This window comes from Tympanuchus pallidicinctus, unplaced genomic scaffold, assembly GCF_026119805.1.
Source record: "Tympanuchus pallidicinctus isolate F22 unplaced genomic scaffold, pur_lepc_1.0 scaffold3, whole genome shotgun sequence".
Classification (NCBI taxonomy): domain Eukaryota; kingdom Metazoa; phylum Chordata; class Aves; order Galliformes; family Phasianidae; genus Tympanuchus; species Tympanuchus pallidicinctus.
In genome coordinates, this window is record NW_026294747.1 from 23,844,940 (window position 1) to 23,867,820 (window position 22,881).

Genomic DNA, 22,881 nt, shown 5'->3' on the forward strand with positions numbered 1-22,881 from the left:
GCCATTGGGCGGTGGGCTGCGGCTCCTCGTTCTGGCGCCCAATCAAGCATTAGAGGGCGGGGATTTCCCGAGCAGCCTGCGCCAATCGTGATTGAAAAACAGCACTCTGGTGGCCACAGCAGCCATTGGCCGATTCCTGTGCCTCTAAGCCCGCCTTCCTCACCTGGCCCGGCCAATGGCCGGCCGCGGCGGGCAAGTTCGAACGGTGGAGGCGGGAGCAAGGCGCTCCGTGTCGGTTAAGCGCGAGATTCGAAGAGTGGCGGTTGGTAGTGGGGTAATAATGGCGCTCTCCTTACAGCTTCAGTCTTTAGACGCGCTGAAGTACGTTGAGCTGCAACAGGTCGCCAAGGCCGCCGGCCTGAGGGCCAACCTCCGGGTGAGTGGGGGCGGCCGGGAGGAGCGGTGCGGGAACGTGGTGCCGTCGTCCCCGCGGTGTTGCTGGCGCTGAGGGAACCGCGTCCCTTCGGCGCTGAGGGCGGCGGGGCGGGCGGCGTGTCCGGGAGCGGCCGTGGCCGTTGTGGCCTCAGCGCTGTGGCCCGGTCCGCTTGGCGCTGGGCAGGGCGGCTAGGCCGGCACGAGCCCTCTCTGGGTTCAGGCGGTCTCCTTAGGCAGTGTTAAGTTCATCTGTCGCTTTGGTTTTTCTTCAGGCCGACAAGTTGTTGAAAGCGCTGAAGCAACACTTCCAAGGAAGAATGCAAGAAAATGAAAATACGGTAATAGATGATCAAGCAGCCCTTCTTTTTCAGAAAGAATGCTTTAGTGGTGTTAATTGTAATAAAAGTACTTTTTCAATGGTGCTTTTAGTTGAACGCGCTCATGTATTAATAGATGTGTGTGTGAATGTTTGACATGCCCTCCTGAACAACAGAAGGCATGAATTCTGCCTGAAGTTTATCTATTAGTATCAATACAAAATCATTCCCTGTAACCACTGACATTTAAACTTCTTCATTTTATATTCTATACTTACTAATCCCAAAGCTTTTTACATCTGCAATTCACTTACACTGACATTATAACAAAAGCAAAAAAGGCAGCTGTGGAAAGATCTCATTATAGCCTTACAATATTCAAAGGGAGCCTATACACGTGAGGGAAGTTAGTTTTTTACATGGGTAGATAGTGACAAGACAAGGGGGAATGGTCATAAACTAAAGGAAGGGAGATTTAGATTGTAATTAGATTTAGAAGTTTTTTTTTTTACTGAGAGAATGGCAAAGTGCTGGAATGGGTTGTCCAGACAGGTTATGGATATTGTGACCTTGGAGGTTTTCAAGGCCGGGTTGGAAAGGGCACTGGGCAATCTGATCTAGTAGTACTTAATCTAGCAGCTGGCAACCCTGCCTGTAGCAAGGGGGTTGGAACCTGCTGATCCTTGAGATCCTTTCCAACCCAAACCATTCTATGATTCAATACAATTGATATTTCTTTTATTCATTTATATTAATTGCTTTTCTTATTAAGTTTCCTATGAGCCAAAATATCGCATCTAACACTTCCTTATGCTTTTGATAAATTTGTGTCTACTTTTTCTAAAACAACTCATATTAAAATTTGCCTTTATAACCTACTTCTCTAAATTCATGAGGAAATTGTGTAGTCTTTTGTGGCTTGTATGTGTATATTTCTGTAGGATAATTTTAACAGATTTTGGAGGATAGCAGCTTCATTCAAGTCAGATCTCAAATACTAAGTGGCTGCTTACTTTTTTATATAAGTAGCCGCTTACTGAATATAAGTACTACAATCATTTTATTACGTAGCTTTTTCATGGAGATGTAGTTAAGGTGTTTTGGGAAATCTAGATATTGCCAAGTTAGTTACTGTACTACTTAAGTGTACTTTTGCTTTCGTCTGTGTGAAGTGCCTTTTCCAATAATAGTGTTGAAGCTGTCCCTTCAGAGCGCCTATCTGCTATGTGTGCGTTCCATGTTATGGTACTTTTCTGATACAGAATTCTGAAAAAAGCGTGCCTGCTTCAATGGACTCTGAACCGAGCTGTCAGCAGGAATTTATGCCTAATCCAGCACGTTTTGTCACAAAAAGATGTAAAGAAAAGAAAACAACCAGGAAAAAGAAGAGCTCTGATATGGAAGCTAATGACAGTGAAGAAAATACAGGGCCCTCTGTTGAGATGGAGGTAATTTGTATTGCTTTCTTTTGTGTGTCTGTGTCTTGCAATGAAACTGGAGATTTAAAATAAATAAATAAAGGCTTGATTAATTCTGCTACCAGGTTAGCAGGTAAGGGTTTCATTTTTGTATGTAGGTGTACAGAAAACAAGAACTTGTACTTTATACCACAGACCTTGTCTAATTGGACTGTACGCTACTCCACAATGAACAGAAATGACTTATGAAATTAGTCTAAGAAAAGAAAACCTTCTGAGGAAGTGCATGATTACTACCCTGAGTGTAGGACTGATTTCACTCGCTCATCATAGTATACATCTGAATGTATACTGGAGCTTCACAATTCGGGTGGATGAGTGGGTGAAGTCAGAATTGTGCAGAAAACTTAATGGTAGGGAAATGGTGACACGAGAGGTGTTGGTCCTTTTAGCAGCATGAGTAAATGAAAGCCAGTGGTAACTACAGCTGTGATAGTCAAAAGTAACATAGCAATTGAATGGACTTTTTCTTGAAAATAATTTTGTTAATAGAAGAAACATCGTGCTAGAATGTTAGAACTGTGCAGGGAAAAGCCTTAATATAGATAATTACAAATATTTCCTAGGTTGACTTACATTGTGTTTCATAAAGCCTCTTCCTCATTCTCTCCCTGAAAGCAGGGTCAGCTATGAGGTTGGATCACAATGCTTGGGGTTTTATGTGAGCTAATTTTTGTAAAACTCTTCAGCATGGCTGTTACCCCACCTCTCTGGAAACACTGGTTTCGCTGACCAGCTGCTCTCAGAACAAAATCCTTTTCTTATATTCAATTGGAACAAAGAGTTTAATGAAGTATGCTTAACTGTAGGGGCGTTCTGAAACAAAGGAGAACGAAGTGCCTCAGGGTGATTGTGGAAAGGAAAAAATGGTATTCCAAAATGCGGACCAAGTTACTAAAAAAAGAGCTGATGAGAATCCAAGCACAGCTACTGCTGAGAAGCAGCAGCCAAACAGGACTTCTACTAAAAGCACTAGAGCAGAACGTAAGTAAAAACTTCCACAAACAGAAGCTTTGTGGTACTTTAGATTTACTACTTAGGTTATTTTTTGTCTGTAAATATTTTCAGTGAAGGAGTCTGAGTGTATTTGATCCTCCTGCTGCTTTGTTTAGGATCAGCGCCTTCTGGAATACACCTGAGATGCCAGTTTTTAAAGGAGCCAAATAGCACAAAAAGGGAAAATGCCTCAGTATTCTTTTTCTTTAGGTGAATGGGCTTTTTCACTGCCTTCTTGGAAGTACAGCTAGTATAAAAAGATACGCAGGCAACACCCTTGTTAATTTGTTAACACACAGATGCTGTTAGGCAGTGTAATGGTGGATCGCTTTTGTATCTGATAAATTTTCATGACCTTAGAGTATGATGCTGCTGAAAATATGGGCTCGCTGCTCCTCCACTGTTTTGTGCATGCAGCTGAACTAGAGAGGAATTAAGTTTGTCTTCCCTATCTTGCTTGATAGATTCACAAAAAATTATTGGACATGTACCATTATTTGCCTCCTGTTAAGTGTCACAGTCCTTGTGATGTACCATGAGTATCTTTGATTGATAGAATTTAAAGCCTTTCCTATTAGAGGTCGTATGTAACTTTAAAGCTAATTAAGAAAACAAAAGTTTTCTATGAAGCTTTTTTTAAAAGCAAATAAAATATGTAAAAAAATGCTTTGGCTGAAGCAGTACTAAAATTAGTTTCACATTGACACTTCAAACAGTGCTAATCTCTTCCCATAACTGCAACCACAAGTATCTGTATTGCTTTAGTTTTTATTTTTTTTCCTCTCAACTGTAACTTCAGATGGTAAGATAGCTGTGTAATAGAGGAAAGACTATAACTACACTTAATGCGTGTTGGTTTTGTCATAATACTGACCTGAAGGCAGCAATGATTTAAAAAGCTGAGGCTCTTGTGTGCATATTTAAGGTGGTGGCAGAAAGGCTAGCTGGAAGATATTTCTTTTTTCAGTTATCAATATTTTAAAAACATTCGCTTATGAACTGGATAAAGACCTGTGAGTTGTAGTTGTTTACTACAAGCAAAGTTCTCTTGTTAACTCCTCCTGTGAAATACTTCAGTGTTGAGAGAAAATAACCTGGTGTGACTGCCAAACTTGTGCTTCGCTTTGTAGTTCATCAGGGCATGCTTTTACTGACATATCATTTACAAGGCTTCTGAGATACTTAGGACTTATCTACTTCAAATGAGGTTTTATTTCTTGAAACCTAAACCACTTTGAGGAGATGTGGCAAAACACACCTCATGTGCTTTAATAAAGAGCTTTAGTGATGTTGAAATATTTTTCTAGTAGTTGTAATAGTTTTGTTTAATCTTACTGTGCCAGGTGATCCTCATCCTGCAGGACAGAAGATTCCTTTGTATGTTGGTGGTGCATCTAAGTCTGGGAAAACAGGGCTGAAAGCTACTACACCAAGTAAGATAATCTTCCATGCTTAAAAAGAGAAAGTATTACCTGTGTATGAAGGGAGATAAATTGCAGGTTTTGCAAAAATACAAATCTGGATTCTATGAACCAAGAGGCTGTCTTCTCTTTAAAAAGCAAAGCAGAAAAACAAAACAAACCCAGAACACCAAAAATTACACTGATGTATATCTTCCCACTTGTTTATTTGGTGTTTTCTGGATAAAACACACTTGGAGTTTTCAAAACAGCAAAGAGTTAGGAAGGTGTGCTCTGACTCCCGATTCCTACTTGTTTTTACTTTATCAATACTACAGTTGTCATAACAATTCATCATTTTGTAGAATACTCACTTTTTTTTTCTTATTACTTGACAATGGAAGTATTTATGTTTTTTCCTTTGACCCTGGAATTCTCTAGAGCATCCACCATGTAACCGTGTTGGTGATGTAGATGTTGTTGCATGCTATTCGCTTACCTGTGGGTACCCAACCTTACTTAGAGGAATATGCTATGGTCTTTGAGGCCATAACAGGCTGTGTTGTAAACTTTCTGTGTTGTAGCAAGCTTCCTTAGGAGTCTGTTAGATGCATGACTCCTATTACTTTTGGAACTTCTTAGACTTTAAAAGGCTGCACGAAGCTCACTTCAAGAAAATGGAGTCCATTGCTGATTACATTGAGAGGAAGAAAAAAATGCATGAGACCTGCAGCAGTTCCCTCAGTGAAGCCAAGGTAAGTGCTAACAAACGAAGACTTTCATTGTTGCCATATTTTTACTTCCACAAAGGCTCTCCTTAAGTTTCCCACAAAGCCTCTTTAGAGCTGAGAAGCTGGCCTTGTGCATATATGTGATGGAGCTCTCTAATTGGAGTCCTATATAACTGGTTCTATGCAGTTTCTCTGTAGTTTGATGTAACTTATTTGTTAATTGAGTACGGTTATAAATAGTTATAGGAAACAATAATTAGCTTGGTAATCATGTGTAAAATGTAATTCACGATTGCTTGTGAAAGGGTCTCCTGGAACTTCTGGTAACAGGCATTTCTGAATTGCAGCAGAACATAACATGGGATGGGTTGTTTTCCAAAAAATAGGGATTAAACAAAGGGTTTTTTGTGCTTTAAAGAACCTTTGCCAATGACTACATACGTTACCTACTAGTTCGTTAATAGGTAACGTGTAGCTTCCAGTGGCTTTGAGTTAGTGCACATCTGACACCTGTAAGGGAAGCTTCTTTCTGGGCATGGCAGTTTTATGAAGCAATAGCAATGTGTCAGTGAATAGATGGATGTCATTGGATATACCAAAATAGTAACACTGAACTTCTGAACGTTACATTTCTCTTTCTTTAAGGCATACAGTGTATGAATGTATGCTTAAGAGAAGTGATTTTGGCAGATGCTGGCCAAAAAAACCCAAATCGTTGAAGGGCACCAGAAAAAGGCACTTTGTAGCACTTCTACAATATATGCTTTCAGATGAATTTAATCGTGTAAAATCTTAAGATTAAAACACTTCCCTCCTGTTCCCTTTCAAAGCATAAGAGATGGTGTGGTTGTCATACGCACTATAGTTTCCCTGCTTCTTAACTGCCTTCTCGATGGAACAACTTCTAGCAGATTGTGCTGACTCCCAGTTTGCTTTTCCCCAGAAACACAGCAGTGGCAAAACATTGTTATTCAGCCCCAATCCAGAACGAGGCAGATTCTCTGGCACCTGCACTCCCAGTAACCTGCGACGCTCACCACGCGGTCTGCTGAACGCTGGAAGTCAAAGTATTTTGCCTAGGAAATCCTCATTTAATCCTTCTGTTCTCTCAACAACCAAAATGAATGTCAGGTAATAAGAATGAAGCTGTCACTGATGTAATATGACATGTTGAAAATAATAAAGGTAGACTGTGATTTGACTGCTTTATTACAATTCCAAGTATGACTCAGGTACAGATAGAAAGCTAGGCTGAAAGATAGAACTGACAGCTTTAGGCAGTACAGTAAATGTTTTTATCTTGATTCTGTATTTAGATGTTTGACTGCAGAGGAAATTTGTCTCACTTCCAACCTGCATTTTCCTAAGCAAACCAATCAAATTTTTTTTTCCCTCTCTCACTGTGTAGGCATTCAGTTTTGTCAGCAACTTAATAGTGTCTCCTATATTTGGATTAATTCCTCTTTGAGATGATTCAACCAGAACTTTATGTAGTATCCCAGGTGAAATTTGCAGAGACTTCAGATACTCTGTGCCCATAACACAGTAGGGCTTCTTGTGATCAACTGATATAAGCAGGTTGCTTTTAACAGATGGGAACCAAACTGATGCCAGAAAGTCATCACGACTTGCTAAATAAATGAGCTGATGTTATTAAGCCTCACCTTGTTTGCATTTAAGATACTATGCATGCTTCATTATTTTTATAAGTAAGCAATTATATTAACATCTCCTGATTAATTTTTTTATTATAAGTAATTCTTTTAATAGCTTAATAGTGACTTTTCTGGGTCTTGAGGAAAAAGATCTTCTTAAAGAATTGAAAATACAGTCCCTAAAAGTATTCTTTTGCACGCTTTTCCTTTCAGCAAAAGTCATTTTTTTCTGCTGTTTTTCCTGGCTTTTAATTGTTGTACTGACACCAACTACTTGCTTTCACTGGGCTTTTTACAGCAGCTGAAGTTCACATTTAGACACTGTATTTTATACTTATCACCCTATTAATGACAGGTGAATCTTGTGTCTCTATTGCATTCCTTTGAATTTTTCTGATAACCTTCACTTCCTAATAGTTGTGTGCCAAGTGAATAATTGCTGGGACTATTTTTTGGTCCCAGAATAAATATTACACGTGTGGATTTTTCTACTGGTGAGTCAGTACATCTTCCATTATTGACCAACTCCTAATGATTTATTTACATTATGGGACTTGTAACTTTTCCTATCAAGTTATTTGACTGTTGAGAATTCAAGACCGATCGTTCCTTGAAATATCAAACTGAATCCAGATGGCTTTGTTTCTATTTTAAATGTGCAATTTTGATTTCCATGCTTCTTCTTCCTATTTACCCTATTTCAATTACTCTGTATCACTTTCTTTCTTCCTGTGGAAGTGACAACAAACAGAAATAACTCATTCTGTCTCTGTGCTTCGTGTTGCATGTTTTTTCCTCTCTGCGGCAGCCCTACTTGATTCTTTCACAGTGTGTAAATTGAAGCTCTTTCAGAATTTATTTCCATGTCATTTGTCCAAAAATGTAATGAAATGCAAATGCACATCCACAAACTTGCTTGAAATACAGTTCTCTTCAATATTAACTTTTTTTTTTCCCATATCTTGCAGGCTTTCAGCTCAGTATCTTTATTGATGAGACTATTAATTCACAAAAGATTTTAAATTTATTTCATGATCTCACACACGTATACTTAAATGTGTCTATTTACCCTTGCAGCACACAGTTCTTAGTATGCAGTTAGCTTATTGCATTCAAATACATTTGATTTCTGAAATAGCAAGATAGTCACCTCTTTAAAATTTCCACTGTTATTTACAGTTGTTAATGATGGTTCACAAGCTGAAAATTGTTGAAGGTATTTTTAGTGCAGCTTGTTACCTGTGAATGTCTTTGCTAGTTACCAGCTTTATTGTAAGTGCAACACTTGCTCCTTGTTTTGTGACATTGCTTGCATTCCTTGCATGTGACTTTTCTTGATTATCTCTAACTTTCAGGTTCTCTGAAGCCACAAAAGATAATGAACATAAACGTTCCCTTACTAAGACTCCATCTAGGATGTCTCCATACGTGGAAGAGATCTGCACTCCTGACAGCCAGAAGAGCTGTGAACCCCTAAATGCAAAAAACAGCAAGAGAAGCACGAGAAATAATGATCTGCCTGCATTAAAGGGTAAAGTAGTTACTGAATACTTGTCTTTTTCACATCAAGACATATTTTATTGAGTGTTCGTGTAACCTGTGGACCAGTAACCTAATAGATTATACACTTCAATTTAATCCAGTAGTGAATGAGTGATTCTTTAGAAACTGCAGTAATTTATTTCCTTCAGTTTCCAGTTTTCTGATTGTCACTGAAGATGTGGGCTTGATGTCTTCTCAGAGGTCTCATTCTCCTTGTAGGATGCACGCATCTTAAGACAATTTGATATCATCACCTCTGCAATCCTAGTTAGTTTGGAATCCAAAACCCTATAAAACCCTGTCTGTAGGGAAAATAAGTCTTTTGATCGCTAGCAATCTGCAACAGCAAAGTGTTGCTAAGAATTGATGCCCCAGCATCACTAAGTACATCAGCTTTAAGTTCTTGACCTCAGTATATATGACAATACTGACATTCTTTTTGTTGGGGTGGCAGCTGGAGGTCTCACTGCTGATGTTTTCTTGTTTTTATTCGTTTCTTCTCCTTAAACGTGAAAATCCTCTTTTCCAAACAAATATGCAGAGACAAGGAAATAATCTATTTCCTCTGAAGGACTAGAAAAATGCAGGGGGCTGTATATGGTATTGCTTAGTCATTTTAGGCGAGTCTGTTTTGGTATCCCAGTTCTTATTGTAAATGTAAGAATTACTATCCTAAAAGAGCAGAAATGACCTTAGGAAAATAATTGTCAGTGTCTCTCATCCTTAAAAACAGATAAGGGTAAAACTGATAAAATCTTGTTTTCAATATATGGTTTGGGGCACCTTAAGCAGCTGAGCTGAGGAACTAACATCTAAAGCATAACCTAAACCTCAGCACAGAATCAGTTTGAGTGAGCCATAATACATTCCTCTCTGGCTACAGAACTGTGTTTACAAGTTTAGTGTAAGTTGTTAAGTGGCATGAAAGACAAAAAAAAAAGGCCGCATGTTCTCCTTAAAGCATGAATGTCCAACCTTTTGGCTCGCCTTGGCCACACTCAGTGAGAAGGAAATGCACTGGGCTGCATATATGTAGATTACTCCAAAAGCAATGCCTCCTATTTAATTTCTTTGAAACTTCAATGGATGAAAAGAGCACAGTGGCACTGTTTGATAGAGCAAATTCTCAGCTACAAAATGCTATTTTTCAACATAATCACCATTTGCTCTGCATTTTGCAAGCAATGAACAAGCACCTACATGCTATGTTTTTTTGTTTTTTGTTTTTTTTTTTTTAAAAAAAAAAAAGTCTCTACTCACTGTTCACAACTGCTGTTTGGCCTCCATAGGCATTCAGCTAAGCATCAACAAATGTGAACATGTGCTGCTTTTTCCACAATGAGGAATTCATTTCTACACCTTTGCTTCCATGGCAGAGGGGCAGTCTGACAAACTGGTGTCTGTCTTGTTGTTGTCACGCAACAACAAGAAGTAATGGAATATTGGTGGGAAGGTTCAACCTCTGCTGCTGTACCACCAACATCCATCCATGTCTGATGTCACTGGCCAACATAATAAAATAGGAGGCATTACTTTTGGAGCAGCCCTTGTACAATATATACTGTAATTAACACGCATCAGTAACAAAACATTTAAATGCTTAATATTTTTTATTAAAACATAACAATTGAGAGCAAAAGAAAAACACCAGTGCATGCTGGTTTTGCTAAACTAATGCATCAGCCACGCTCAGTGGCAGAGCTGCACTTCTGGTGAGGAGATTTCTGATGAAATTTTACTCCTATGCTTCATCCTTGAAAGCACCAGAGTTGTTCACAAACTGTTTACTGCCAAAAAGGCGATGGCATGAATAGGACATGATGTGAAGTCAGAGGTATTTCTCTCTGGTAAGAGAGTGCGTGCAGAAATCCAGCAGAGAGACACGATCAGTTTCAAGTTGAGTATCTGACTGCAACTTTATCTGTTCCATTTGAAAATGTACAGAACACACATTTATGTTGACTGAAAACGGAAGTGCAAATAGACCAAAAAAATCGATAATTTTTTTGGCAGTCTTGAAACCTGTTCTCAATTCTTTCATCAAAATGCAAAGCGTAAGGCTGCGTATTTGTTTGGCTGTTCACAGCACTGTTTAGCCAGTGTGTCAAAATGCAGGAACTTATTTGCTGTTCCTCGAGCTGGCACTGCACCGCACCCCCTGTGCTCTGGTCTCAGCACAGATGGGGTTAATAAATAGCACAAGGCTGTCTGGTTGTTGCTGAGTAATGGCTGTGGAGCTGCTGCCCTGATGGTGAGGGGCTGGCTGTGCTGTGAGCTGTGTGGAGCAGATACAGTGCATTGCCACATAACTAATTCACTTACCTACTCATGGCTGTAGGCTGTTCCTCTTGCATCAACAGTGAGAAGCTACTAACATGACATACAGTGTTATGTGTGCTTTTAGATGTCAGTAAAGTGAGAGTTACTGTGGGATCAGTGAATCCAGGGATTCTGAACTAATGTGAGAATGACTTCAACTGACCTGAGGTGTAGCAGATCTGCTGCTTACCAGAATGCTATCTAAAATCAGAGCAAAAAGATATTTCATGACTTCTGCCCTCTCTGGAAGCTCCCTTTTGCCAGTGAGCTGTTTGCAATTTCTTCTTTAGTGGCAGAAGGTAGTGTTTAATAACTTTTTAGTCTTGACAGTTGTCACATGGTCCTCAGACACTTCCTGAGTTGCTTTGTACACCGATGTTCCTGCTACCATTAGTAAGTATGACATCTTGATGCCTTTTGTAGCTATTACCCCGTTCAAGTTCACAGCTCAATCTGCAGAACCCTCAAGCACCAAGAAGATATTTGATCTCAAAGCAAGTCTTTCAAGGCCGCTTCGGTATCAACCACACAAAGGTACTGTGATCATGCATGTAGTGTTATTTATAGCAAAGTGTTCATAAAATAAGCCACTGAGCAAACTTTCTACATTGTGGTGTGAATTGGCTTTCTTTTTTTACCCTATTTCTTGAGATTTCCACATAGTTTGTGCACTGATATGAAAGTCCTACTTCATGTGTTCTGAGAGTCTCCCTACTGGAGAAAAAAATCTCTAACAAAAGTTTCATAAATAGAGGAGTAAACATTCTTGTATTATGTTGGATATACAGAATATAATATATGGATAATTCTGTACACAATAATGCTTGCTTAAAAAGTGCACTTTCTTAGCAAAGGCGAAACATCTGAAGTGTTTGTTGCATAGAGACTGCTACCTGAAAAACTGCTCATAAGAAATGGGCTGATGAAGCTAATGTATTATGCAGCTGAAGAGGCATTTTCTCTCAAAGGAAACCATCCAAGGAGAAGCTAGCTAGTGTAAAATTCACAAGAAGTTGTTAAGCACGCTGTTGCTAAGCTGTAGTAGTTCAGTATCCTCTCTTTGCCTCTAATTTGTAGGACGGCTAAAACCTTGGGGAGAACTTAAGGAAAATGCTCCCCCAAAGAGGTCTGTCAACAGCAGCCTTACTTCACATAAGAGAGACTACAAACAGCCACATCTCCAGACAAGGTCAGTACAATACTTTGTACAACAGCTTTTTATGAATAGTGTCATTTAAAATAACATCATGACTCGTTTATCTCTTTGAGCATTAAAATATACACTTTAGGAAAGAACACTTTTTGTATTCATATTGTAGTTCAATACCTATCTAGCAGCTATGGACTTGATAGATCTCCTTCTGTGAGAAGCTATCAATTCCTGCACTGGGTGATTTATCTCAAAAGAAACTGGGTATTGATGAGTTGCTACCTTGAGTGCTAGACCTGTGCATCTAAGCTTAAGTATTTCAACTGAATCTAAATATTCAGACTAATGTCTAACTGGAGCAGTCTTCTTTTGCATAGCTAATGTCGCATACTGTTAGAACAGGTATTAAGCCCTGGTTAACTTCATATTTCTGAGGTTGCTTCTATTTTTGCTCTTACTGTAATCTGAAATGGTCTCTCTCCTTTTTCTCCTTTAGGGAAGACAGGCGGGAGAAGCATGAGCAAGAGAGAAAAAAGAAGAAAGCTCAGGCTCTTAGAAACCGTAGAGGACTATCTATGGGTTAGGTAAAACCAGAAATAGCTGGGATCTCACTTGTAAATACTGTTTCTCGCATGTAAATATTTGTGCTGTTTGTGCTTCAGAGTATGGGTCAGGTTGTTTATTAGCTAGGTAGAATCCACAGATGACTGAATAAGACCTTACAGTGCATCTGAGCATAACGTTTTACCAATCAGCTCCTAAGCTCTTAAATGTTCAGAACTCTCATCTCCTTGGAGAACTGTCTCTAGCTGCAGAACTCTCCAGTTGGTTACTGATATTTTGTAACGTTGCTATGTATCACACTATGTATCTCGTGTAACTAAAAGATGCCAAAGGAGAAAATGCAAGTAGGAAAGAGATGCTCGTGGAGCCTCCTAATAACTTGGTGCAAACTTCACCAAAATGTTTGTTATCCACTAGAACGCATAGTTTGGATTGCAAGCTTCAAAACATTCCACTGGTCAATTAAAGGAACTGAGATATCTGCTTGCTCTGTTATCCAAGTGGATCCTTAAAACCTGTAGCAACTGTTCAGTGTGTCCTACTGTAGATCTGTGAAATGGTAGGGAATCTCCAGGGAAAGAAATATGCATGCTTTCTGGAAATCTACAACGTTTACAGAAAACTACAAGGCATAGCAGAATTATCATTATTTTTTTTTTTTTTTCAGTAAGGTCACAGATGAAAAGTGGCTTTACAAACTAGTACTGGATGCTTAGATCAGTTATGGTTGGGCTTGGTCCTTTCTAGAATAAACAGATGATTAAAAAAAAAAAAACAATTGAAATACTTCAAAGATGCTAAGAAGAGTGAGATGTTTAAATGCCTTAAATGCAAAAACTAATATTATTTAAAAAAAAAAAAAGCTCAGAAAAGCTATTTGGATGTGTTATGAATGAAAAACTGTGACTGGAAAGGTAACTCAGCAGTTGTAATCTCAGCAAATACTAGTACTTCAAAAATACTAGGTGAGCAAATACTTCAGTGCTGTCATATCAAATGCTGAAACATAAAGCTTAATTGTTTTTATAAACCAAATGGGGGGGAAATAAATTTTTTTGTACATACCTTGTTTATTACCAGTTATCTATTGTGACTACCTCTCCCTACCTCCTTAGTGTAGCACCAGTTCTGTTTGCACGTTACTCAGTTATCTCTGAACAGATTTGTTTCTGTACTGATTTGCCTGCATACCCTCTTGTGAATGCATTAGTGTTCTGACACCATGAGGAAGTATAAGCTTTGCTCCCCTTCTGCTCTTAATCTAAATCTGTGCAAGAGGAAACTGCTGATGCAAGATGGTGTCAACTTGCTTTGTTGTGGTCTCCATATAAGGCAGAGCTAAGATTAGTTTTTTTAAGGCACATTTAAGGAGGGGACACTAAATGATGTCAAGGCTTTGACTAGACTATTTGTGACATCTGAAATGAAACCATTCAGCAATTGTTCTTTAAAGTATTTCTTAAATTACTGAGGATGACAAAAAAGAGGGGTTGGGGAACTGAGCATTTGCCCCACCTCTTGACACTGTGCCTTTCTGCAACACAGTTAACTAACAACACCACAGAAAAGCATCACCTGTTCTTCCTGGGCCATAGGCTGTGGGTAAGAGTGTTAATAAAGCTGAGGTGCATTTCTAGGGAATTGCCAGTGCCTGGAACCTTACTTCTGTTTAACAGCTTAGTCTTACTGCTTTGTAGCTCTTATCACCCATAACTCTAAAATAAGAGCTAAATCCCCTTCAGTGCTACTGTTTGCTCTTGGCAGCAGCAGGTTTTTCTTTTAGTTCCTTATGGTGCCAAAAGTTCAAGTCTGACATATTTCAGGTCCTGTTCTTTTGTAAATTTCAGAAGCTGTGACACACTTCAGCAGTATTATCACTGTATTAATTCACACTGTAACTTCTCCAGTTACAACCTATTTTGAAGTCTTTTACAGCCCTATAAAAAGTGTATTAGAAAATCAAACTGAGTACAAAAAACCAACACCACGTTAACAGAATACTTTTATTCCCCTAAAGATCAGGACAAAAGTTAAAATGTACCCAGACAGCAGTTAATACACAGTAAGCATGTACTGCAGCTCTCACCAGGCTGTATTCCAGTTCCTGTAGGTACAAGCTCTCAGCCTGTTGTTGGCAGCTTGATGATGCCAACAGTGTCAGTCTAGTCAGATTACTGAGTCAACACTTCATCCACTTAACATTTAATGTTTACATAATTATAACAACTTGAAGGATATTCTCACACTTTATAAAATGCTTAAAAATTAAGTAAGCAGCTGATGAATGTTCCAAAGGACACAGAACCAACTTATATTCTAGGATTCCTTTCATATGTTTCATAGGCAAATTCTTCTGTGTGAGCTCTGTCATTTAGCAGGCCAATAAAATCAATCTCCAGCTGGAAGGGACCATCTACTTTATCTCCCAGTGTGAATCCAAGGGTACTGATCTAATAAGGAGATGCATACATTAGAATAAATCTTAAAATAATGTTACAACCTGTAACTACCACTTCCACATCCTACAAATAGTTCACAACAGTTCAGTTTAAAAGAGGGGTATCTGCTCAAAATGCAGCAGTATCTCCAAAGGCACAAATGCTTTATTACTACATTTTCATTACAGGCTCCAATGGGATTCACAGGTGCTTTTCTACCATTAGGTTGAAACATATTGAAAATGGCCTGAGTCTAGAGCAATACTGGCATTTTCAGCCTTCGAGGTCTGAATATTGTCAATTTGGTCACGATAAGATGAATTAATAACATACTTCTGTCACTTTTTTTTTTTTTTTTAGCAGTTTGATGTGAACAGGAAGCACAAATAGAATGTAATTAAGGATGGATGGAACTTCCATCCCAAGACAGGCCTGGTACATTGTGAAAGTGCCCCCAAACTACTCCTGAATTTTATATCACACACTGAGTTATTTAGCCATAGTTTTCCAGTTACAATAGCATTTTTTAAAAGAATATCCCTCATTCATTCTCAATTGCAACACTAATTTATTTAATAATAACTATTCTAATTGTAATAAACTCCATACAAATTCCTGGAGCTCAGACATGTCCCCCATTAGCCTGTAGCATTTGCCTTGAAAGCCTTCTGCTCTTGTCCATCACCAGCCTTTCAGAGACTCCAGTGTTAACTGTTCTCAAATCAAGTTGGGTGATAAGTAGCTGCACACCTACAAAGCTCCTGGTATTTTAGGGATTAGGGAATCTGCGCTGGAAGTGCAGGTCTGATCCATACCCATGACTTTAAGGGCTGCCGTACATGCAGGAATGTGTCAGATTCAAGTTGAATAACTGCATGCTGAGAATTTGCTGAGAATTGAGGATAAACATAAGTTGCACATGCATGCTAAATAAGTAGCAGAGTAAAGCTAAGGTGGTAGAGCAGAGTAACGCTCCTCAGATTGATTCTAAGGATTCAATTGCTTTATCTTCTCCAGAAGTGAGCTCTGCAGTCAGCTCTTGGCTTGTGCAGGCTACAGAAGTTTTAAAGCTTTCTGTTACAGGTGACTGCAGGAGTCACCTAAACTCTGTGTACTGAGGAATTTATCCCTTCGTAATGCCTAGATACGTTGCCTGTGATACATGCTTGCTTTTATTATTTTTGGCAGTACTGTGCCAAATTGCATTTTAGATATCTCAGTCATTTTGATCATTCCTTTAAAAAAACTATTTATTTTTTAACAGACAAGTTATCTAAATCTCTTAAAAATATCTGTGGAACTACTTTGAAGTAAATTGACGGAAATCACAAAGTAGGATAATTTGTATGCAAAGGTATGAACACAGGAATAAGTACTTTAAAACAAGTAGAGACTCTTATTGAATTTTAAATTTAAAACCACTGAATATCCCAAGGATTTCTCAATTACCTATACAACAACAATACAATCTCAAAGTATGTTTCTGACAGATTAAGCCTATAGAAAACTTGCCTTGTCTAACCAGATAGGGTGTTGGGCATCCTGTACTCTTCCTCGACTGGACAGAAAGAATTTGGAGAACGGAATCTGACAGCAGAAACAAAAGAAAAATGGACGTTAGTGTCACCAGTCTATAGAATAAAACCCCAAGGGAAAAAAGAAAAACAAACAGCTGCCTTAGAAAATAACACCAAATCTGATACCAGCACTCCAGGGTCCAAAGAATCAGTGAGAAGCGTCACCCATTAGCCACATGCTGCCAGCTCCAGCCCCACACTGCCCTGTGGCAGCCTTTTCCAGCGGTTGTGCTGGATTCTGAGCCAGCCAGGGCACAGGAGGGGCTGAAGCATGGAAGACAGCCGTTCACATCTAGAATATCTGCTTCCAGCAATGTCAGCTTAAATTAATAAAAAGTCTAGGATGCATTGTAAGCTCACCGACAGCTCATATACATCCAATCTGCATATTTTGTACTGCAAATTTCATTCAAAGACATCAATATTCTAGCAAAACAGTTCACAAAAATAAAACGATGATACAAGAGAAGAGAACTGGCTGGTGTGGGTGAGGAACACACACAGGCCAGCAGTGACACACTTCAGTGTCCTCAGAAAAGAGCTGAAACTCCCACTTCTTGCCAACATTACTGCATGTCATAGATTCAAAGCTGTGACTAACAGCCCACATACCTCTGAGGCTCCAACTGACTCCAAGTTTGGCAAACCACACTGCAGGGTAGAAATCTTACATCAAGTCCATTTATTATTACAGATAAAATGGTAATTGCATAGAAAGTTCCTGGCACTGCCTGCAAAGCTCCAGTAGCTGCATCTGTTCAGTGCACACTCTGACCACCCACTGTATGAGCTAACTATGCACCCTGCCTGGCTGCTTGTTTTCCAGTGTTAAGAAAAGGTGACCCACGGGATTCCAGACAATCACAGGTACAGAATGGCAGGTGCTCCTGAGCCCCAGTACAGCCCCACACACAGGTGTGACAACCAGGAGATTCTGGTTTTGGTGGGTCTTTTTTTGTTAATCTGAATGAATGAGCCCTCAGCTCAGGAAGCCAATTTCAGATAGGAGTAGAATTTGTTGCTTTTTTTTTTTTTTTAATAAACTCATAACATTTAAGTATACACATACATTTGTCATAATGTATGTATTATAGTACATATATATTCCCATACTATAGTACAGTATATAGTATAATATATATTACATATGTACAGCATCAGCATAACTCAAAGGTCTGCCTCCTGTAACAGCAAACAACAGACACTTAGGACACTTAGACACACGGTAGATTATTTAAAATACTCAGTAGATATCAACATATTATTGTATTAATGTAATTAGTGTTACTAATTATTTGTTACTAATTATTACTCATTTGTTTACCTTTATTTCCTCCCAGTACGGTCCTCCTCGGGTGAACATGAAGTAGTTGTACAGGTCATCCTTTTGGTGGGAGAAGTAAGGGTCTGTATAAATGTTTACCATCCAAGGTCTGCCATCGCCACGGACACGTAAATACAGACTGTTGAAGTTTGACCAGTCATAATACTTCTTCCTGGCAAAAGATCCCTACAAATATTAATAAATAGAATTATTCCTTTCATACTTAAAAAGAAATCTCCATTATGAAGAGCAAAGTGCTACTGCTTGAATCACTGCCCTTGTTCTCACTACAAGCAGTATCTACTGTGATACAGTGAAAATGGGGCCCTTCCTCATCAGACCAGTCTCATCTCAATGAATTTCCTTCAGCACTGTATGAGAGCCCACAAAACGTAGTATCACTGCTCTGAAGATCCATGCATTAGTTATAAATCTTGTAATTAGCAGATTTATATCCTAAGACTAAATCCCCTCCTAGGCAAGAACACAAATTCTGTAATAGCACACCAGGCCTGTAGTTAAGTTTAATATTCTGTGGTTAGCACTACACAGAAGAGGTTACAATGTGGGATAATTTATCCCCTATGGTAACTTACTTTCTTCATTGAAGACTGACGTGAGCACTAAAAGCACCTACACATTTTCCAAAGGTTTTTGACACTAACTGTGCACAATGATCTGGATTACAAGCACATTCAATCCTCAAATGTATTTTCCAAAGATCTTCCAAGTCCCAAAGTTGTGATTTGCACTCTGACAGATCCAGTAACCTCTGCAGAATGTTACTGAGGTTGCTGGAGCAGGAGGGTGTCATTGGAGATATTCTTGGCCAGAATTGCTCAAACCAAACCAAAATTTGCACCAAAAATCCAGAGGTTTCTCCTTAACTTGATATGGTTACTACAGTTACCTAATTAGCCTTCCTTTTATAAGCTCACAATCAGTAGACAATTAACCCATTAATGCAAAGACTGCGGCTACTTGATTTTATGATTTGCCAATTTTGACCCTTTTTACTTGAATAAGTCTTTGTATTCATGCTTTCACCTTTTGATCTCAAACTGTATTACAAAGCTGGACTGACAGACACTTTGCTACTTCAAAATTAGGAGAAGAAAGTTTGAGTCACATTCACGCAAGGCCAGAGCAATTTAACTCCAACGAGATGCAACTTCCTGCCCAACTCCCCTGTGCTGGTGTCACCAGTCCGTGGTGTTCACACCAGTCTGTGGCTATCGATTCTGCCTATCGTTTGCCTGTTGATTTTCCTTGCTGACATTCTCTGCTCTCCAGGTTTACAGTTCAGAAGACTTGTAGCTGCTTACTCGTGCTGAATCATAAACAACAGTACAGACTAAAAAGGTTTTTAGTAACATGCTGAGTCAAAGTGTTATTTTTCTTTTTAAGGATGTTTAAATAAAAGGAATGAAAGAAGCAGTGCGATAGGAGCCATGCGCTTACATTTTGTTCAACTCAAAATTATCGAACATTTATCTTGCTTTTTCTGATACACAGTAGGGGCAAGACTTTTATGAAAACGTCTCAAAGCATTAATTTCCTGCCAGGGAAATAAAGACAAACTCGCCTAAACTAAGTTTGATAAAGAGACCCAGTTGAAGCCCAGCATATTTGTCCTTGTGACACATGCAATGAATTCAAAATTCGGAGACTCATCAATTTTAATCATATCAATTTCAGATCTAAAAGCTCACTACAAATTCCTCATTTGCGATGAGGCTGCAAACAGGACTGTCTTAACAAGCGATGTTACATCAGCAAATGACCAAACGTGTTGTCTTCTAAGAAAAGAGAAAAGCTGAGTAAGACTTTCAAGTTCCTTCCAGGTCAGTAGGTCAGCAGTGACATCTATACAAACAGAGCATGTAATAATCCTGAAGGTGGTCAGTTACAACTGCAGTAAACAACAGTCCACTTGTCATCACTGGAATTATAGAAAAGCACTCAAATAACAGATGCTGTACTTACCACTGCTGGTTTGGCTCTCATACTACAATATCCACTGTATTTTGTCTCCCCATCGCGAGGTACTTCAGTATTGAGTATTCCATACAGCATAGCACCCTGGTTGTTCCTACCCAATTTTAGGTAAACTTCACTTTTTCCTCCAATCTCCACATCGGAGGAAATAACCCATTTATTTAAATCTTCCTGGCTCCGAAACACCCACATCACCTTTGTCTGTTCCAACATGTATTGACTGAACGAATGGCCATCAGGTCCTTTTAGGTGGTCTTCGGTCTCCTTCTTCAGCAAGCTTAACTGAGTCTTTAAGGCATTAATGCCCTTCTTAAAGCTGAAATCAATGTTTCGCCAAGACGGTGTTACCTCAGGCTGTGACCCTGGCCTCCTGTAGCTGCTGTAACATTTTGACATGGAATCAACACGGAGAGTTCCAAGCAAAGGTCGCAAAACTTTGTGTCTGCAGCATCTACCATGTAAGCACACGCTATTCAGCAACGTAACAGCTACAGCCATGCTGGTAAAGACACAGAATTTGCTTCCAGCAAGGCAATTTATGGGTTTGAAATTAATTTAACAGCCAAATTAGTATCTGGAGGTATCTTGGTTTGTTACTGCAATTAATCTCCACCTTCAACGAAAAAGAGAAAAGAAAAATTAAAGTCTTACAAGCATTGGGTGTGTTTTTTTTTAATAGAAAGGATATTAATTAGAAATCCAAGCCATTAGGAAAGAAGGAATAACAATGAATGCCCAGTATTACACTTTCTCGGCCCCCTAGTTTGTTTCAGTATTTCTCCCAGTACGTTCTCACCCCACGAAATACCAAAACACCAAAGAGTCAAATTAAACAGTAGAAAAAAAGCTATTCCTGTTAATCCCTTTCACCCCACATACGTTTAGGCACTGCCGAGCAACAAGCAGCAAGAACGACCTGAGGAGCAGCGCTTCTCAAAGAAGGACGTTTATCAACGCCGCGCTTCTCTCCGAATCAGGCTGCAGGACGGGCCGCGCCGTAACAACAGCGATTTCACTCACGGGCCCGCTCCCACCGCTCCGCTCCGCTCACCTCAGCCACTCACCGTTACTGCGGCTCCTCGGCGCTTCCGGGCCCGGAAAGGAACGCGCTCCGCGCCGCGCGGGTTCCGCTGGTGGCAGCGGTCGAACGCCCGCCCCGACCCACGGCGCGGAAGAACGGAGAAGCCCTCCCCGTGTCTTTGTGCTGAACGAGGAGCGGAGCGGGGCACACGACCGCTCGCAGGGGACGGGGAGGAGCGGCACGCTGACTGCACGGAGAAAAGGCCGGGGGAGCGGCCTCGGCGCGGAGCCCCGACCCCCGAAGCTAGGAAGGCGCGGAGACCACCGAGGCAGCACTCTCTCCTCGCGGGCGGCGGCGGCCCCGCCCTCCTTCCCGCCCCGGCGCTGTGCGCATGCGCGGTGCCCTTTGTGTCCCGGTCGGGCGGGCGGCGCGGGGCAGGCCGGGCCGCTCGGAGCGCCGCGCCGCCGCCGGCGGAGAGGGACGCGGGGAAGCCGCCTCCGCCATGGTGAAGAAGCGGAAAGGCCGCGTCCTCATCGACTCCGACACCGAGGATAGCGGCAGCGAGGAGAACCTGGACCAGGTGCGCGGAGAGGCCCGGCCCGGGCCCTCCGGCCCGCGCGGGGCTGGGAGCCGCCATCCCTCTCTCTCCTCCCTCCCTCCTCCCCTCGGCCCGGCAGGGATGCGGCCCCCGCGGGGGCTGCGCGGAGAGACTTCTCGGCGCCGCTTCGGCCCGACCGTGCCGGCGGCTGTGGGCCCGCGGGGACGCGCGTGGGTTCGGCCCTCGGGCTCCTGAGGCGCGGGCGGGGGGCCCGGCGGCAGGCAGCGCCCGGAGGGCTGAGGGCGCGGGAAGCCGCGCTGTACCTCCCGCCCCGCCGGGAGCGGCGTGCCCGGCCGTACCGCCGGTCCCGGGGGCTTGCGAACTGGTGCTCCCTCCCGGGCCCTGCCGGCCCGGCTCCGCTGGTGGAAACCACTCGGACCGCGTGCCCTGCCGGCGGCGGCCCGGGGCGGGGGGTGCGGCGTGGGGCATCGTGCCGTGGGAATCGCGGGGCCCCGGGAGGGGATGCGCTCCTCTCTGGACGGGCCTTCTCGGGGCGGCACGTGCTGACAGGTGGTAAATAAAGACGTAGGCCAAGTGCGGTGTGTCTTCTGTGGTCACCCTTCTTCTGTGAAGAAGTTAGGTTGGTTTCACGTGTTGGAGCCCATGCGTCTGTTCAAGTTGTGTGCCGGACCTTGAGTTTTTAACAGAGAAGCTGTTGCTGTGTTGCAAATAAATAAATAACACCTCAAATGCTCAGAAATGCTTTTGCAGACTGGAGCTGCAATTTCTACGCCCCTTTAGACAAACATTCCGTAGTAGAGCCTGCTTTGATAGTACTGCTGCCCTCTAAAGCTGTCAGCTTCTCACTCTGCTGTATTAATTCCGTGGTCGCTTCAGAACCTGAAAACAGGAGGAGTCGGTCTAACCCTAGCATAGATAAGGCGAGCAGAGTGATGGTGGAGCAGCAACTGCGCAGTTCTGCTACTTGCTAGGAGTGTGCATCGACAGCTCTACTTCAGTGTTGGTTGGTGGTGATACCAAAACTGTCTGCTTTTGCTTTGTCCCCTGGGGAGCTGTGCGCAGCAGGGACGTGCACATGCAAGGGTGGAAACTGTGCAGCGGGGCTGTTCCTGAGGTGAGATTTCAAGGATGAGTGTATGCTGAGTGAGGCCCCTGTTGGTTAAATGCTTGACAGCTTTTGGTAGGGAGCTGGGCTGATTGAGTTGAAGGAGTAGGAGTCTTTCTCATGTGCTGACACAGAAAATGGAAAGAGTAAGGCTAGAAAGAAAGAGGCAAACTGCTTGGAGTAAAGGCAGCAGTGAATGTTAACTCCGGGGTATCATGATGGAAGGTAATCTGTGCTGGAGTAAGTACTACTTAGCAACAGTTGTTAGAGGTGATGTCTAGAAAATGATTGTAGAAAACACCAGGTGCTTCCTAAAGAAAGCTGCTTATTGT

The 22,881-nt window shown here is 41.3% G+C and overlaps 3 protein-coding genes across 6 annotated transcripts in view; 2 read left to right on the forward strand and 1 right to left on the reverse strand.

Moving 5' to 3' along the window:
• Positions 1–113: 113 nt before the first annotated feature.
• Positions 114–13,603, forward strand: NUSAP1 (nucleolar and spindle associated protein 1). The gene is made up of 11 exons (XM_052696290.1): positions 114–376; positions 648–713; positions 1,955–2,140; positions 2,980–3,154; positions 4,510–4,599; positions 5,209–5,321; positions 6,241–6,428; positions 8,308–8,483; positions 11,237–11,347; positions 11,891–12,002; positions 12,460–13,603. Exons 1-11 carry the CDS (start codon positions 176–178, stop codon positions 12,545–12,547), a joined length of 1,506 nt encoding a protein of 501 aa, XP_052552250.1. The 5' UTR covers positions 114–175; the 3' UTR covers positions 12,548–13,603.
• A 908-nt stretch (positions 13,604–14,511) lies between these two features.
• Positions 14,512–21,232, reverse strand: NDUFAF1 (NADH:ubiquinone oxidoreductase complex assembly factor 1). Of its 4 annotated transcripts, none has more exons than XM_052696294.1 (5): positions 20,916–21,232; positions 19,853–20,477; positions 17,867–18,052; positions 16,478–16,552; positions 14,512–14,977 (listed from the first exon to the last, which is right to left on the reverse strand). In XM_052696294.1, the coding sequence occupies exons 2-5, from the start codon at positions 20,360–20,362 to the stop codon at positions 14,837–14,839; spliced, it is 912 nt and encodes a 303-aa protein (XP_052552254.1). In that variant the 5' UTR covers positions 20,363–20,477; positions 20,916–21,232; the 3' UTR covers positions 14,512–14,836. The 4 variants fall into 4 exon arrangements, with proteins under 4 accessions (XP_052552254.1, XP_052552255.1, XP_052552256.1 ...); XM_052696295.1 differs by having other exon boundaries at positions 20,929–21,173; XM_052696296.1 differs by lacking the exon at positions 20,916–21,232 and adding an exon at positions 20,781–20,909.
• Positions 21,233–21,261: 29 nt separating this feature from the next.
• The window catches only part of RTF1 (RTF1 homolog, Paf1/RNA polymerase II complex component), a 28,612-nt gene continuing 26,992 nt past the window's right edge, over positions 21,262–22,881 (forward strand). Inside the window, exon 1 of the mRNA XM_052696289.1 lies at positions 21,262–21,465. Coding sequence (XP_052552249.1) covers positions 21,277–21,465 — 189 coding nt within the window. The 5' untranslated portion in view covers positions 21,262–21,276. The remainder of the gene's footprint in view (positions 21,466–22,881) is intronic.

Excerpts from the sequence above, each read along its gene's own strand:
- NDUFAF1 (XM_052696294.1), bottom strand. The coding sequence starts at position 20,362 with ATGGCTGTAGCTGTTACGTTGCTGAATAGCGTGTGCTTACATGGTAGA. Across the intron at positions 18,053-19,852 it reads TGAGAGCCAAACCAGCAGTG|GGATCTTTTGCCAGGAAGAA; the intron begins GTAAGTACAGCA and ends TAATATTTGTAG. Across the intron at positions 16,553-17,866 it reads CGTACTGGGAGGAAATAAAG|ATTCCGTTCTCCAAATTCTT; the intron begins GTAAACAAATGA and ends TTCTGCTGTCAG.
- NUSAP1 (XM_052696290.1), top strand. The coding sequence starts at position 176 with ATGGCCGGCCGCGGCGGGCAAGTTCGAACGGTGGAGGCGGGAGCAAGG. Across the intron at positions 377-647 it reads GCCTGAGGGCCAACCTCCGG|GCCGACAAGTTGTTGAAAGC; the intron begins GTGAGTGGGGGC and ends GTTTTTCTTCAG. Across the intron at positions 6,429-8,307 it reads ACAACCAAAATGAATGTCAG|GTTCTCTGAAGCCACAAAAG; the intron begins GTAATAAGAATG and ends TCTAACTTTCAG.